General features: G+C 43.1%; 1 protein-coding gene across 3 annotated transcripts in view; it reads left to right on the plus strand.

Moving 5' to 3' along the window:
- Positions 1 to 16299, plus strand: part of LOC122774411 (low-density lipoprotein receptor class A domain-containing protein 4-like) — a 183753-nt gene that overhangs the window by 137860 nt on the left and 29594 nt on the right. The window contains exon 1 of one of the 3 annotated variants that reach the window (XM_044033654.1): positions 9290 to 9778. The exons of the other annotated variants lie outside the window; for them this stretch is intronic. Within the exon in view, the coding sequence (XP_043889589.1) occupies positions 9685 to 9778 (94 nt within the window). The 5' untranslated portion in view covers positions 9290 to 9684. Of the gene's footprint in view, positions 1 to 9289; positions 9779 to 16299 lie in introns of those variants that run through there. 3 annotated transcript variants of the gene reach the window in all.

The raw sequence follows: 16299 nt of genomic DNA on the forward strand, positions 1-16299 counted from the left end.
TTTTCAAAGCAGTTGTGAAAGGTGACAGTATGGCAGTAATGGTGAAGCTGAAATGACATACTGTGTGTGTGTCGATCATAGATGAGAGGGGGATGGGATGGACAGAGGTGCGAGATGTAAAACAAACACTTATATTTGAAAATGATGTGAGAAATCATCATAAATAGTATTATTTCAAGGTCTTTTTCCTCATAAAGTCTGGCTTTTTTTCCTCTTACTGACCAAACTCGAGTCCCCTGCTCTAAAGTTAATCACACACTGTTATTCCGTATATTGAACTGGTGATCTGTGCTGCCAAAGCCTGGTCTCTCAGAAATGAAAACAACACCATTTATTAATTCAGTCACTCATTCTCTTCTGCGTATTCCAGCTGACATTGTGCAGTAAGACGGGTGCACCCCGGTCAGGCAGACAACATAAGCTGCTTTCAGACACGAACTGAAAACTGGACATGTTCCTGAAATTGTCCGGATTAGCTTTGGACATTTTCTGGAACTCCTCCTGCCAGCTCCCTACTCAAATCTCTGGATAATGTCCGACTGAACCCAAGGTCAGAGCACAACAGAAGGGTGAAGCTCCAGCTCAGGAAGCCTGAAGGCTGTGGAGCTTCACAGTCATCCACAGTGTTCGTCGTATGTAAACCGCTAATTCTTGAGAGAGTATGGACACAAAGTACATTCAATATAGAGCCTTCAATTAACCCAGTCTGCATGTCTTTGGGCTGTATGCAGGTGGAAATAATGTATAGAAATAGCCTAACCATAATTCTAAAACAAATCCTTCACCTTTCCTGAACATGTTGCATGTCCCTCAGTCAAGTTGCTTCACAGTATACAACATGTGAAAAATTAGGACTCCTTAACTGACCTTGAAAGCCACCCAGCTCTTGATAGCAGCCACGGTTATCTTTCACCATAACTGCTGCAGTGTCCTTTTCCTGGACCCCCTTTTTATGTTGAGTGAATCCCTTACAGGTAGCCTAATGTGCAGCATCATGGCTGGTCTTCAATCAGCCTAAGATGGCACATGTTGCTCTGCTGGTCATAGATCTCCTCTGGCTGCACTCTAATGTTCCTCCACAGCCTGGGCAATTCTCCGAGGAACGTTGTCTGGCATCGCCAACGCGGCACACAACACGGCAGTCACTGAGCTGTCGGCAGCAGCAGCAGCAGCAGCAGCAGCAGCAGCAGCAGCACCCTTTCTCTTTCCTCTATGAGACTCATCTCTTCTGAGAACACATCTCCTATCACCTCTAACTGCCTAACATCGCTAACTAGCACTTACTCTGCATCATCTCCCGCACGGTGTCTTATTGAGAAGGTGAAGCACCGACTACTTACTCGAAGGTCTCCCACTGCACTGAAGCTCAGTCTCTTACATTAACACAGTCTGCAGAATGAAGAAAGATACATTTAAAAGATGCTTATTGAAGTATAATAGAAAAAAACCCGTCTTGCATGCTATTATGCTATCATTTGCTGGCGAATAGAAATATGGTCCAATCTTTTATTTAACACCATAATAGTCGAGAATATTTGGGAGGGAAATGATGCCTGTGCTGAATTCTGCTCTGTTCCAAGACCAACATTTCCACTGTATGCATTTGAATCATTAAAGTTTTATCTATTTTCCCATTTTCAGCTCTGTTGTAATTTTCATTATTATTTTATCATCACTCAAACATCCTCTCACAGTCCAGAGACATGCAGATCGGGGGTTAGGTTCATTAGAGATAACAAACTTGGTTGGTGACTTGTTCAGGTTGTATCATGCCATTGTTTCAGCCAGTTTCAGCTGGGATTAGTGCTGGGATTAATGCCAGCGCCGCCACAACCCTCATAGGATAAGCAGTATAGATGATGCATGGATGGATGGACACGTGGTCGGGTGGTTTATTCAGTCGCTAAATGCACCTCCCCAACCCTTTTTTCTTTGTTTTTGTTTTATGTGCGTCTTTGCTTTACATATAGATAGAGTTCAACACAGTTGTGTAGAGAGTCCACGGGTTTGAACTTAAAGTATAAACCTGGAGATAAGAGAGCAATAAATGGTTGCTATGAAATGCCTGGCATAGTTATCGATATATATGTATGCGTCCATATCGTTCTGGTGTATACTTTATGTACATCATTTGATTTCATGTTTGAGCAATAGGATCATTCAGGCGTGTGCATGTGTGTGTGTGTGTGCACATGCATTGACTCTTACCAGCAGGAGGCTGTAACCTGCGCCATCCACATTCTGTAATCACTGCTGTTTATGACTGCATAAAACAACGCACACGCTCTCCCTCCTTCTATTTCTCCTTCCCTCAGTTTTACACACACACACACACACACACACATTTATAGCTGCTGTCTGTCTCACTGGCTGTGTGATTATTGCCGTCTGGGTTGGGGCTCTTATCAGTGCTGTGATGGAAGTGGCTGATGGGGACTCACACATTCACACACACACACCAACACACCTTTGTCCTTGCCGTCTTTCTGTGTCCCCCTCTCTTATATTTTTTTTTCCTTTTTTTTATCTTTTCCTCTTCTTTCTTTTCCTCCCTCAGCCGCTGCTCTGTCCTTCCCCTGGCAGCGCAGCAGCACTGCATCTGTGCTCACCCTGCCGAGCAGTGTGCCAGTTCAGGAGATTGGCGTTAAAGCCAGACATGAGCTCATCGGCCCAGCTGGGCAGACAGCCCATTACAATGCTCAGCAGGGCCCTACCGCAGGGGTGAAAAGAGCTCAATACCTGCTGATTATCAACATCACTGCCTTTTGCTTTTAATCTTTTTCGTCTTCTTTCTTCTTCTTCTACAATACCTTCTCTTTTCATCTACCCCTTTTTGTCTTACTGTATGTCCTCTCACCTCGTTTGTTGCTCTTGTCTCCTCTCTCTCATTTTCTGTGTCACACATTTTGCTTTGTTTTTTCCCCCTCTTTTCTTTTCACTCCTGCATTCACTTCACCACTGGTTTGTCTGTCACTTCGTTGCTCTTGTCTTTCACTTAGACCCGGCGGATGCCCACAGTCTGTTCAGTCTTGCAGCTTTTTATCCGTGTCCAGCATGGACACACAACTTTTCAGTCAGTGCTGAAGAGATGTTGTGCAAATGACAAGGATGGAAGTGTGCGTGTGTGTGTAAATAACAGGGGTGAGTAAAGAGACAGCTCGTGCACCTGTGCGGACACAGGATATGACGCAGCACTGCAGCTGGACAAGGGCAGGAAACAGCAAACATGATGAAGCATACTGGACGTTTTTAGTGAGTGCATTTTTCTGTGCTGCAACTTGACTGTCTGAAGTCTGCTCCTTAGCTCGCTGCACGACAGTCGGTGAAAGCAAACTCTCTCTCTCTCTCTCCCTCCCTCACTCCGTCTCCAGCTTTGTCAGCTGATGAGATTCATTGCAGTTAATTCATGAATCTCATTCAGCCTCGGCGTTAAGACCATTTCAAATCAATCTTTTGTTCTGACATTTGGAATGGCATTCGGTAATAGAGACTCCACGCAGAAGTCATGGGGTGTTTTCGAGTTATTGGTCCGACTGAAAATGTTATGTTAGAGTCAGAATGGATCATCGTCATGTGCAAGCGCGAATGGTTTGGATAAACAGACATTAGTAGAAAAATGTTTTACTGGCGTTTGTACATCCGCTGTCAGTGCACTGTGTTTGGTGCCACTGTCATCTTAAAGGTTTGCCCCACTGACATGTCTGTAATTTGGCGGCTCGCAAAAGACTGAAGAATGTGTCAACACTGGCGCAGCAGAAGCTGAGACATCCAGACCGCTAATCCTCATCGGTCAAGCTCCAAGAACTCTGGACCCAGCATTGACCATAGTACAAGAGAAAACTGTCTCTCTCAACAGTCTTCTTGTCTTTTGAATGCTGACATCCACACAATTTGAGTTGTGGATTTCGAATGCAGGGCTCAAGTGTTAACTGTAAACTTCACTTTGAACAGGAAGCGAACATTCTCCAAACTGCTGTTACTGAGTCGAGTCAGCTGAGGTTTTCAAGAGTATTGAAGTGACAGAGAGGAGGTCCAGGGACTGACTGAGCGGAGTAGCACATTTGGGACCTTTTCCCAGCTACGCCACAAGATGGCGCTGTGAAATAGTCTGTAATCGAGAATCACACAGGCTCATGGTCTCCTCACCAGCATCTCAACTAAACTTTAAGCACATTTGGCTGATAATCTGTGGGTTGCAGGAGAGCCTCTTTGGTTGTTAAATACATTTGCTGTTTTCTTTTCCACAGCCTTTCAGATTTTTATCTTCAATAGACATCTGAAGTGTGCCTGGTTTACCTATTCGAAATAATAGGCTCATAGCCTGTTATTGTTGTTACAGAGACTGCATTCAATCTAGTTCAGTTCAGGTTTGTTTTGTTTTGGCCAAACTCAAGGTCCAAATGATTTAAACAGACACAAAGTCAAGAAGGGAAAAAAGACACTTATAAATCAAATACAGTGCTAAACCTAATGTCTAACAGCAGGCAGTGAAATATAATAAATAATGTCAAAAACTTGCTGACGAAGACATTTGCTGTATCACATTTTTATATTTTCAATTGGGTCATGATTGTTTGTCATCTTTAAAAAGTTGACCCCAATGTAAAAAGTTTGGGAAACACTTCCGTAACTCCGTATTCTGTCTGCATTTGAATTAAAAATAGTCTATATTTTTAATAATTCAGGAGGAAAAGGACTTTTTCCGGGGGTTATAAAAATTGTACAGTATGTGTATATGTTTTAAAATAACATGCATCAATTAAGTTGTGTTAGCAATGGCAGGGAAAACAATCAGAAATGTTCTATTATGCACACATTTGCCCTTTTACAAGTTATGTCGTGAAGTGGGTCGAAATGGTTTTTCCATCTTAAAAAAGTGGGTCCCCATACGAAAAGTTTGGCAAACTATAATCACTATGAAGTAGAGTTTTCATTAACTACACAATGAGACAGACACAGTGGGGATAAAAAATGTTTGTAGCATTTTGATTCGGGGCGAAAACACAAGTCACGATTGTATTTATTTATGTATTCATTCATTGATAACACAAGACACAACCGCTCGCCCCTCAAGTCTTCATCGTCCAGAAGTGACAGTGAGGAAGACAGACAGCTGGTTAAGTCTGCCTTGGACAGATGGACAGATGATTAGCGGAGAATCGCTTTTCCCTGCGTCACTCTGCATCACATCACCGGCCGGCGCGCCCCGAGCGAGTGACTCACACGTCTGAACCAGAACAGTCTCACGTATAACAGCAAAAAAAAAAAAAACCCTGTCAGACTGGCCGTCATGTAAAGACAGAACCGTGCCTATAAATGAGGTGGTGTTTGGGTCAGGGAATGTCCACGTTTAATGTAAGGATATTTGTGGCAGGTGAGGGGTAGGTTCTGGTTGACTCACTCCTGTTCTGTTGCAGTATGTGTGTTTGTGTTCAGCCCACAGCTGGGGTGGTGGGGGGTGGCGGAGGAGGGGGGGGAGGTGGTAGAGTGCATTTGGTATTCTGCCGTGCCCAGTATTTATCTGTCTGTTGGCTGTCTAGTCTGGTCTGGCCTGTTAGTGGTGTCACCCTGCATGCTCCCCGGGGGACTAAATTGATGATCCAGACAGACGGCGTGTGTGTGTGCGCGTGCATGCACGTGTGTGTGTGTGTGTCTGAGTGTGTGTGCATATGTGTAGTAGCACTGGTGCTGGGGTTTTTGTCAAATACACAGAGGCAACAGTAAGAATTGGTGTGTGTATGTGTGTGTGAGAGAGAGAGAGCTGTCTGTGTGTGTGTGGGTGTGTGAGTGAGTGACCTCACATTAAGACAGAACAAAAACCCAAACCCTCAGTGTGTGGATGGATTGATACTGCTGCATTAGCTGACAAGACATCAGAGCCTGTGGTTGTTGCTTCAGTAAAATTATGACAGCTGCCAGGTGTTTGTGAATTGCATCAGGGTCATGCATCAATTGTTTTTTTTTTGTTGTTTTGTTTTTTCATCCCACTTTCAAAAGTGTCGATACACTTATGGAGGGAGTGTGGGATTTATTGGTGGCTGTCAAGATTTTTTTATTTATTTTTTGCATGATTGGATATAAAACTTGGCTGGTGATGCGACACTTAATGTATAACATCTGTTGGAGGCCTTTGTTTCTCCAGTTTACTCATTCTCCTTCACGTTTATTGCCTCTGGTTCCTGTTGTTTTGATAGTGAAAATGGTCAATTTCCGTCCCTGTCGTATGCACAGATTCAATAAAGCCTTAAGCTGTAGTGTATAACACTACTAAAGTTGTCCTCTCAGAAAGCTCTGCAGGCTCACCTGAGTACCTGGTGCTTCTCTTTAGCACCTGATCTGGCAAGGTTCCAAGCGAGCTGAGCCGATGCTAAAAATGTGACGTCAACAGACTGCCGGACACTGACTGGTCAGACAGTGTCATCACTGGAAGAATCTTGAATGCAACGTCCGACACAAGAATTAGGGATGTCCCGATACAACTTTTTCACTTCCGATATGATACTGATATTGCAGCCTTGAGTGTTGGCCGATATCGATCCGATACGATATCAGCATGTTAGAATAGCCTTGATCAAGTGATATTACTTAAACAGTTATACCACCACCTGGATCGTTGACGGACGGGGTGCAGGCGTTCCTGTGTTTGGCTGACAAGAGGATCCAGAGAGAGAGCTGGACGTCGCATATAAAACAACGTCACAGCAGTAGAGTCTAGTCGAGTAGAGCTAGAACTGTATAATGGAAAAGCAGCACTAGCTAACATGGTTCTCTTGAATGACGAACTGGGCGCTCATTAATCTAAGTTTCCTAGTCCCATAGATTGAGAACCTGCTGGTCGGGATTGGCATTCAGAGCATCTCTGCAATTTGAACAGCACAGATTATATGTGGGTCCTGCTTTAAGTGCGAGAGTCTGTATGTGTGCGTTGGATGTGAGAGTTGTACAGTAAAGATGGTGAGGTGGTGGTGTACGTGTGTGTGTGTGTGTCGCGGTGAGGGTGGGGGTGCGGTGGGTGTCTAGCTGCAGCACGTGCCGCTGAACCATAGGACAAGCAAGGGGTTACCTCAAGGTTAGCCAATTCAAAGAAGCATCTATAGAGGCTGCAGTCACCTTACTCAAAGTGCTCTCTGCACACCAGACCAATCACTCCCCTTCCTCTCACCCTCCCTCATTGTCAGCCAGGCCCTCTGCTAGACATCTGAGTGAGGTCACCCCCCATTCAACCCACTCATGTGTGTCTACTCCCTGCAGCACACACACACAGGTTTGCACAGCTATTCTTCTTGGGACACTGCATGGACTTCCAGTCATCCAGTGAGCTAAAACATAAGCAGCCTATGTGTCATTCCAAACCTGTACCTCATCCTAACCGTAACCAAAACACAATTCAAATTTTACCCAGTTCTTCAGAAAACGAGGCTCTGCCTTATTAGGATGTGTTCTCTATATGGACTACTGGTCCTGACAAGGTCAATGTTTATGCCAGAAAAGGTCTTAAAGCACACACACACACACACACACACACACACACACACACACACACACTCAACCCCTGCCCCATTCAAAGTCCATTGCGGCCTTCGAGTCCTCTTCATGCAGCTCCACTTCCCACGTCTAAATAGTGCACACACGGGTGCTTTTGCTGTGACATAAGTGACTAATAATAATGTGAACCTCACAACAAGACTTTTCTTTCATGTTTTAGCTTCATTTTGCATGGCAACACCAAAGCATTAAATAAATCAAACACATACTTAATGAGCTGATGTGCTCTCAGAACTCATCTTAGTATTTTTTTTTTTGGTGCTCAAAGCAAAGACCCCAGACTTAAAAACAGACGCAACACTCTGATATGTATGAATAGTCTGGTGGTGGTGGCGGCGGCACAATAGCCAATTAATATATTCTCTGGCTAATACATGCAAGGCGCTTCATGAATATTAACCAGGGACAGCAGACAGCATTTAAACAGTAGCCTCTGCAGAAAAAAAGTCGTTTTTTACTAATTCAAAGACCTTCATCGTGTTATTTGGCTTTGTCACTTTAGCCATTTGAAGAAAAACATAAATTAAACAAATAAGTTTCACAAAAACATGAAACAAAAGGGGGTGTAAATGTTTGTGTGCACCATGTATTGGGGGTTGACACAAATAGACTAGTCTTATCATGAGCTCAAATGTTTGAAACCGTGCATTCTCAGTGACAGGGGTGTGTTCCTCTGCTGCTGTAGCTCAGGGCATTTTTCATTTAGAGAACTGCTCCTTAGCTGGATATGTTTTCCTCTTTTGGACTATTTTCTTTTTAAACCCAAGAGATGGCTGTGCATGAAAATCCCTGTAGATCTGTTGTTTGTGAAATACTCAGACCAGCCCGTCTTGCATCAACAAGCACTCCGTGTTCAAACTAAGTCATTTAAATCGGCTTGTTTCCTCAGTATGATGTTCAGTTTGAACTTCAGCCGGTCATCTCGACCTGGTCTTTGTGCTTGAATACATAAAGCGGCCTCCATGTTATTGGTGATAGGTCAGATATCTGCGATTTAGACCTTTAATGAGGTCTAAAAACAATACAATACATGAAGTACCCCAAAAGAAAATATTTGTATGTACAGACAGTATATCAGACATATAAAATCTACGCAAGGAAGGACACATTAGATTGACTACAGGTGTAAATGTGAGAGTGAATGGTTGTTCGTCTGTGTGTGTTTGCCCTGCGATGGACTGGTGACCTGTCCAGGGCAACCCTCATTCATTCATTCATTCACACATTGTTGTGGGTTTGATTCCCGGCTTCACTTGTCTACATGTAGATGTGTCCTTGGGCAACACCCCCACGTTACCCCTGACGGCTGTGCCGGCAGCGTGTGAATGGGTACGAAAGCTGAGTGACAGAAAACGCGCTGCACATTTATGTTTTAACCTCATATGAACTTACATGTCCTGTATAAAAATGCAGTATAATGTGCATATTTACCTATAGGTTCCAAATTTACAAGTTGTTTTTTGTCATTATCAGCAGTGAGAGTGGGTCCATTTGAAAGGATTATAACACTAACATACCCTGACTTATATGTCCATGTAAAGCCAGAGTTCCCTGTTGTTTCTTTACATGCAAGTGTCAGTCTACATGTACTGATTAAGGTGTTTTTTGTTGTTTTTTTGGAAGGGGGGTTGTGTTTGAAGTCAGGAGTTGAGACATTTCTGTCTGATCCTGATGGCAGCACCCTCCCCTGTCTGGTCCCTCCCCCCGTGAGCCCTCTGGTTGGACAGAGCGGCTGTCAGTCAGTGGCGCGGGGAGGAGCTTCAGCGTGCTGTGTCTGCTGTGCTCTGGTGGAGGAAAGACAGCTGCTTGCGGCGGCGGAGGAAGAAGGGAAAGGAAGGAAGAAACGTAGAGAAACCTACGCTATGCGTTAGACTCGGGCAATGGCTTGTCCTCAGACTTTTTGTTAATTTACTCGCCCCGCCGTTCCGAGAGGAACATGGCGTGAGGAAAACCGTGGAAAATAAGTGCGAAAGTGTCGGGAGTTATTCGTCGTGGCGGACTCTGCTGCCACTGCCTGGAAGTTTTGTGTGTGTGTGAGCCTGTGCGAGTGTGTGTGCGCTTTCTGCTCTCCCCCGTCGGGGGGCCCCGACGGTGGCGGCGGCTCTCTCCCCGGAGCGGTGTCCCGGTCTGCCCAGCCCCATGCAAAACCTAACGGCCCCAGGCGGCCCCGGCAACTCCAATGTCACCTGCTCCTGCAACTGCACCGCTTCCCAGCCACAGGGAATGGAGATATGTGAGTACCGTTTTCCTCCTGACCTGAAAGACCTAGCGCGAGACTGTAGTGCCTAATCCGCTGTGTGTGCACTGTAACAGTGCAGCGGCACAAGGACGACAAGTCACACTTGGCGTTCGTGTAAGACGGTACTTTACTTTGCCATCGGCCGGTTCCGTTACAGCGAGTACTGTCTTGATTCGTGTGTTGGGTGGGACTTAACATTATGTCCACGCTGGCTCATAGAAACTTTACAGTGGCCTCAGTCAGCAGGACCGTCCCAAACCTTTTTGGGGCCTCAAGCAGAACTTGATTTGATCCTCCTTTTCACCATCATCATCGACGTTAGTCCATTCTCACACTGTATGAAGGCAGCAGGAATTAATCGAACAAACAGCTAGCACTGTGACATAAAATTACAATCTGTTCATTTTCACACACACTTAAGTCAACAAATCACTTTGATTCCTTGATACATGTCATCCTCTGTTTTCTATATGGATGCTTATGATTACTTTGTCAACCATCAGTTTCAGCACTTTGTAAATGTGAACTTACAAATGAAATTGAATTGCTCACTCCTTAAAACTAATGCTTCTGCAGTCTAGCTGCAGTGTCTGGCAACTCGAAAATTAACAAGCAATATTTATTGGCAATAATTGATCATGTGCTGTCTCTGCTACATAATAATAATAATAATAATTAATGTCTGTATCACAAACCGTATATCACTGTTTCCACTAGGGCTGCAACAATTATTAAATTAGTAATTGATTACCAAATGAATAATCAACAAGTTTGATAATCAATTAATTGCTTTGTGTGTTTATATATTTATATATACACACACTCACACATATATGTATGTATATATATATATATACATACATATATATAGTTAATAGTATAGTACAAGCTTTCTAATTGTTCAGCTTGTTTAATGGGAATGTTTTCTAGTTTCTGTGCTCCATGTAACAAAGAGATCATTAAAACTGAATCATGTTTGGTTTGTGGACCAAACAAGACTTTCAAGATCACCATTATTTCCAGATTTGGGAGTTACAGATCAACATTTTCCAACATTTTATGGACCTAACAAGTTGCAGCCCTAGTTTCCACAAAGTGCTTCAGTTTAGTTCAGCTCACTATGGCACAGCTTGGTATGGTTAAAAACAGATCTAGCTTGAGTTTCGACCACAGTGTGTGTAGGCTGGATGGTGATAGCTGTGTCAGCCATGTAAACAGCAACACCACAAACAAACGACAGTGTAACAATGGTGCATTCTGTGTTTTTTGTTGTTGTTTTGTTTTGTTTTTTTACGATGTTTCTGTTGTGGCCTGACAGTGACAATTCACTGTCGAACAATCAACACACAGCAGTGTGTCTAGCTCCACTTTGTAGGTGCCGTTCCACAGTGGTACATACCCCAATAGAAAATAGGATTTTTACTTTGGTACCTTGCATAATGTATCGAACTGAACTGAACTGTACCAGTTGGTAGAAGAGGAGGTTGTGATTACTGTCGACATAATGTAATATTTTTAAAATAAATGCTCTTTTGTTGGATATGTGTTCTTGGAGACTTCTCTGTGGCCACAGGGGCCCTGAGCAGCCGTTAATAAATGCGTTGGGTCAGCTCTGCCTCAGTGTACTTATGATCATTTGAGTTGCCTTTATCAGACAGTCTTTATGGTATTGTTGAACTCAAGTAGTCATGAATATTGCATGATTATACTGCAGCAACAACAGTTAGAATTAAAACGTGTCGTGTTATTTCAGCAGTAGCACTGTTCACACTTATAGATTCAGCTTTTTCCAGTTTCACATGTTTACAAAAGCGCTCTCACAAGAACGCTCTTGCTCAAAAGCTATTTCTGTTCACTCTTTAGTTTTCTGCTTCACATTTTTTTCTGGATGTATTCTGCTATAGGGTTTGGTTTCATACAAACACCTTGTGATTTAGCCCTATATAAATAGGCCTGCTGGGGCTGAGCACATGCTCTAAGGGATCACCACAGAGGGTTAAATAGTTTGCCTGTCAGCACAGACAGGAAACGCTGGAATGGTATGTTATGTCTGTCTGCCTTGTGAGCAGCCCAGAGAGAAACTATCATTATCAGCTCTGCCCCTAATGCTGCCGCCTGCTAGATCCACTGCAGACGTTTCCACTTCATGACTGAGGCAGAGCAGGCAGAGAGAGCAGACAGTTAGAGAGGCAGAGGAACCACTGCCAGACACACATTTATACAGTATGCATTTAGTCTGACTGATCTTCAGACAGACTCAAGAAGACAAATAAACAGGGAACAGGCATGTAGCAGACATTCACACCATCGGCTACATTCCCAATCAGACAGCCGGAGAACTACCGACGGGATAAGATCAGTGGCACGCAGGCAGACAGACATATTGACAGGGAGACATGCAGACACACAGACATGCTACAGACTTACGGACAGAGTTACAGTGATGTGTAATTTCCATTGGGGCTGAGGCCAGGCCTGGGCAACGTGAGGTGAACGCAGGATATTAGATTTAGATTTGGCAGCAGAGTGTGGTTGCACTGACGCCACAATGTAACCAAGAAGTGAGTGTATGTGTTTGTCTGGCGGGCGCACTTTGTGTTCCACCATTCATTTTCTGTGGCATCTTCCGTATTGCCAGCCAGGAAAAAAACACATCATCAGGCAGAAACTGGTGCATCCACACAGACACAGCGAGACAGCAGAGAGAGCCTAACTCAATAACCCAGCAGAACTGCCTCAAGACTCACACAATGAGCAGACAGGCAGTGCCGCAAAAAATAACTGTGTTGATTGATACGTGCAGTGTTTAACTACAAGATAAACTGTGTAGAGGGTTTATGCCAGCATCTGTGTTTGCTGCTTTGGCCTGGTATTTCCAGTGCTTCAGAAGGTCTGTCTACTTGGAGGGGCTCCATTCACAAGTGGTCTGAAATAACCGTGCCCTACTGTAGTGACCGTCTGGTTTGAAAAGAGCTCTTGTATGTCGGCTGTGTTGTCATGCAAACTCGGCAGGGCTGAATAACGTAAGCCCGGCATGCTTTGATGATTTCTCTGCCTGAAGAAAAGAGCTACAGGAGCGGGAGGTCTCGCTGATGTGTTCTCTCATTATTCAGACAAGGAGGAAAATTGAAAGGGACTACAAACATAGAGTGAACACAGTGCAAACAGTGTGTTACGACCAGGAACCCAACCTCAGCCTACCCACTGGGATTCACATGTAGGAGGTGAACAACAGAGATCTTGAACAAGTGTTAGTCTTGGACTGTTGCTTTGCTTAGATTCATTGTGTAATGCAGTTACCTTATATTGTGGGTGTGGTATTATTGTAAAGTGCTGAGTTCAAACGCAGTCTTGTGTTCGGTGTGTGTTCTTGAGCTTTAATATGAACCCCACTGGTGTTTTTCACCTTCTACATGCATTTTCCTATACTTCTTAAACCAGTGGGGAAATACAATATGTGAAATGTGGAAATTGACATTTCTTTTCAATCAAACCACCAATTTTTTTTTCAGTTCTGCAGAGGTTTGTTTTCTTAGATGGACTGAGATGGGTGACTTCTTAGGATTTTTTTCTTTCTTGGCTGCAAGTACTTTACGTTACCAGTACTCATTAACAATACTGCTAGGTGCCAGTCAAACAAAAGCCAAGGTGAGAAAAGGAAACGTATTTTAATGTTTAATTCTTCAGTTTTAGCATTTTAACATGATCATCAAAGAGATGATGAAGGTGGTTGGGCTTTTACCATATCAAATTCATGGTACCATGTACAGAAAACTGAAAAACTGGTAGCTCAGTGCGACGGTAGATCAGTGTTAGAGCAAGTGGTCCTTCAAATTCAAGGTTGTGGGTTCAATTCCCAGCTCTACGAGGCTACATGTTTTTTGCTCCTGTCGGCGGTGCCGGCAGCATGTACATGGCTGTGAAAGATGAGCGCTAAAAAATGCGCTGCACATAGATGTGTGCACTGTGTGAATGGGTGAATGACAAGACTGTTTAAAGCAGCTCTGAGTTCATCAAGATTGGAAAAGTGGTATATAAATACAGAGCATTTCAAAGGGATTGGACTGGTTCACCTTCTCAGTCATAATTCTGCCAATATTTTTCATTTTTTGTGTATAAGCTAGGGTCAGTAATTAGTTTCCAAACCCTTTTGTTATCTATTTTTATATTTGATGAAATCTTTTTCAGGTCCTGACGGCAAACAATGAATAACATTGTATAAAAAAGTTGTTGTCTGCAGTCCTTGCAGTGCTGTGATTGCCTGTTTGTGTTCACCCCGGCTGTGCTCTCCAGAGTTTCTAGTGTTGTTGGGGAGCAAAGCTTTGACGAGAGTGGGAGGGATTGGGTGTGTCAGTTGCAGTGTAGCCTGCTTTTGCTAGATTTTTCAGACCTGCTTTAAGTGAATTCCTCAAACAGCTTTATGCAATATGGAACACACTTGTTTAGTGATCATTTTATATCAGGTACAGAATACATCCTTAACTTGCTTGAATAATTTTGTTTGTTTACATGCTTTTGTCTAAGTGTTCCTCCCAGAGAAAGTTTTAAGATGTTAGGGGTAATGCAAGTCTGGAATACTATCCATTCCGAATGTTTCTGGCACTTACACAAAAAGGTAGAAATAAAACCAACTATAACTGAGAGGAATAGTAATTAAAATGTGTCTCCATGTACACTCCATACAAAACACACAAATGGAGTTCCCCGAAAACCGTATATATGGGCTTTCCTCATGAGGACTTGTCCGTGTGTCAGAGACTTGAGTGTGTGTCTGCGTGTATGTGTGTTTAACAGTTATCAGGGGCCAGCCAGCCAGACGGATGCAAACAGCCTGATCTGTAATCCTGTGTGTGAGTGGTGTTAGTGTGTAGGTGGCAGCGGGGGTCATCTGTCAACTACCTCAAGCCAAACACGCACACAGCCACTTGTTGACTCTCAGACACACTCACAAAGACATACACATAGGCCCACACATTTACACCTATATATATGTATGCACACAGACACACACACAGACACTCAGCCAATATTTACCCTGCAGTCGCTAGCCAGACTTTCAACCCAATCTCTCACTAAGCTCTTTGTTGTTTGCTTGTTTTTTAGCCTCGGCTTTTGTTTGTGGGGGGGTATTTTTGTAATTTGTTTAGTTTTTAATGATGATTAAATTCTAATAATGAGCCATGGGTCACAAAAGAAGACTTCAAACTCAAAGTCTGAATTGCAAGTTTGGGACCTTGGGGAAGGGGTGTGTTAAAAAATAAAGAAGAAAGAAATTGCAATCATTGCTCCTGTAATTAATTTCACAGGGAATTTCTACACTTGGTTAGTGTCTCTCAGTGGACCCTTATTTAGTCTGCCACCTTTGGTCTCAGCAGTGAACAGTGGTGCTTTACTCACGGAGGTTAAGAAAGAGCTTCTTGTTTTATTTAAGGGGGTGATGTCAGAGGGGTCCTCATTCCCAGACTCTGTTCTTGCACTATGGATCTGACCTGCCAGTGCACTCTGCAGATTCAGGTGACTCGACCACACTGAAGAAGGAAATCTTTATTCTGGTACAGAGCATGTTGGAAAAATCCATACCTTTAGTCATTTGCAGAAAACATTGTTTTTTGCTATTAAGTGCAGCATCATTATCGTAGCTGTGTGCTAATTCAGTTTCTTTCCTCTGGCTTTAATATACAGTACTCTGCAACTCTTAGGGTTTTGCCTTTTTTATGTTCTGATTCTTGGCATTTGGATTGGAACAATGTGACTGAACGCTGGTCTCACATATTAGCAAAATTTAAATTGTTAATCTAATACAACATGTGTGTGTGTAATCCTCGAGCATGGCATGAATAAATGGTGCATAATGGACCGTATTCACAGCAGATATCTTTTCATAAATAGTAGGACATACACAGATGTTACCAATAACATTAATTGGTTTTTGAGAGAGTGCTGCTTTTGTTGCAGCACAAGGTTCGTGTCACGCTAAATACTTGACACTTTCACCTGTAAAAGCTGTTTTGTTCCTAAAAATGTGTTATTTTAAAACTGCATAATGTTTCCCATATTTTCTGGATGTGTTCCAATAAAGTGAGAAATAATTATACTGTAATGATAATGGCCTAAGACTTTGCACATTACTGGATATATTTATACAAAAATAAGACCTGCTAAAATCTAGAGTTCATAATAAACGGCCTACAAGTGCATCAGACCATCTTAAGTAATTACTGTTTACCTAAATAATGTTGTTCTCAGAACAAGGGTTCATTTTTGCTGTGAAAAGCATTTTAAAATCACTGTGTGGAAGTATTCAGGGTTTTACCCCATTGATGGCAGTAATCTGCTGACTCACCCGTTAGCTTAGCTTTTAGCTACACCTGAGTGAGGAAGCAGAGTAGGCGAGAGTTTAACCTCATGTGACTAATTGTTGGTGGAATGTCTCAATATATTTGAGGGATTGCAATGTCTGGAAGAATAAGTTCAAACTTGATTTTTGGAAAAAGTGACCACAGTAGAACATCTTC

This window comes from Solea senegalensis, linkage group LG9, assembly GCF_019176455.1.
Source record: "Solea senegalensis isolate Sse05_10M linkage group LG9, IFAPA_SoseM_1, whole genome shotgun sequence".
In the NCBI taxonomy this organism is placed as follows: domain Eukaryota; kingdom Metazoa; phylum Chordata; class Actinopteri; order Pleuronectiformes; family Soleidae; genus Solea; species Solea senegalensis.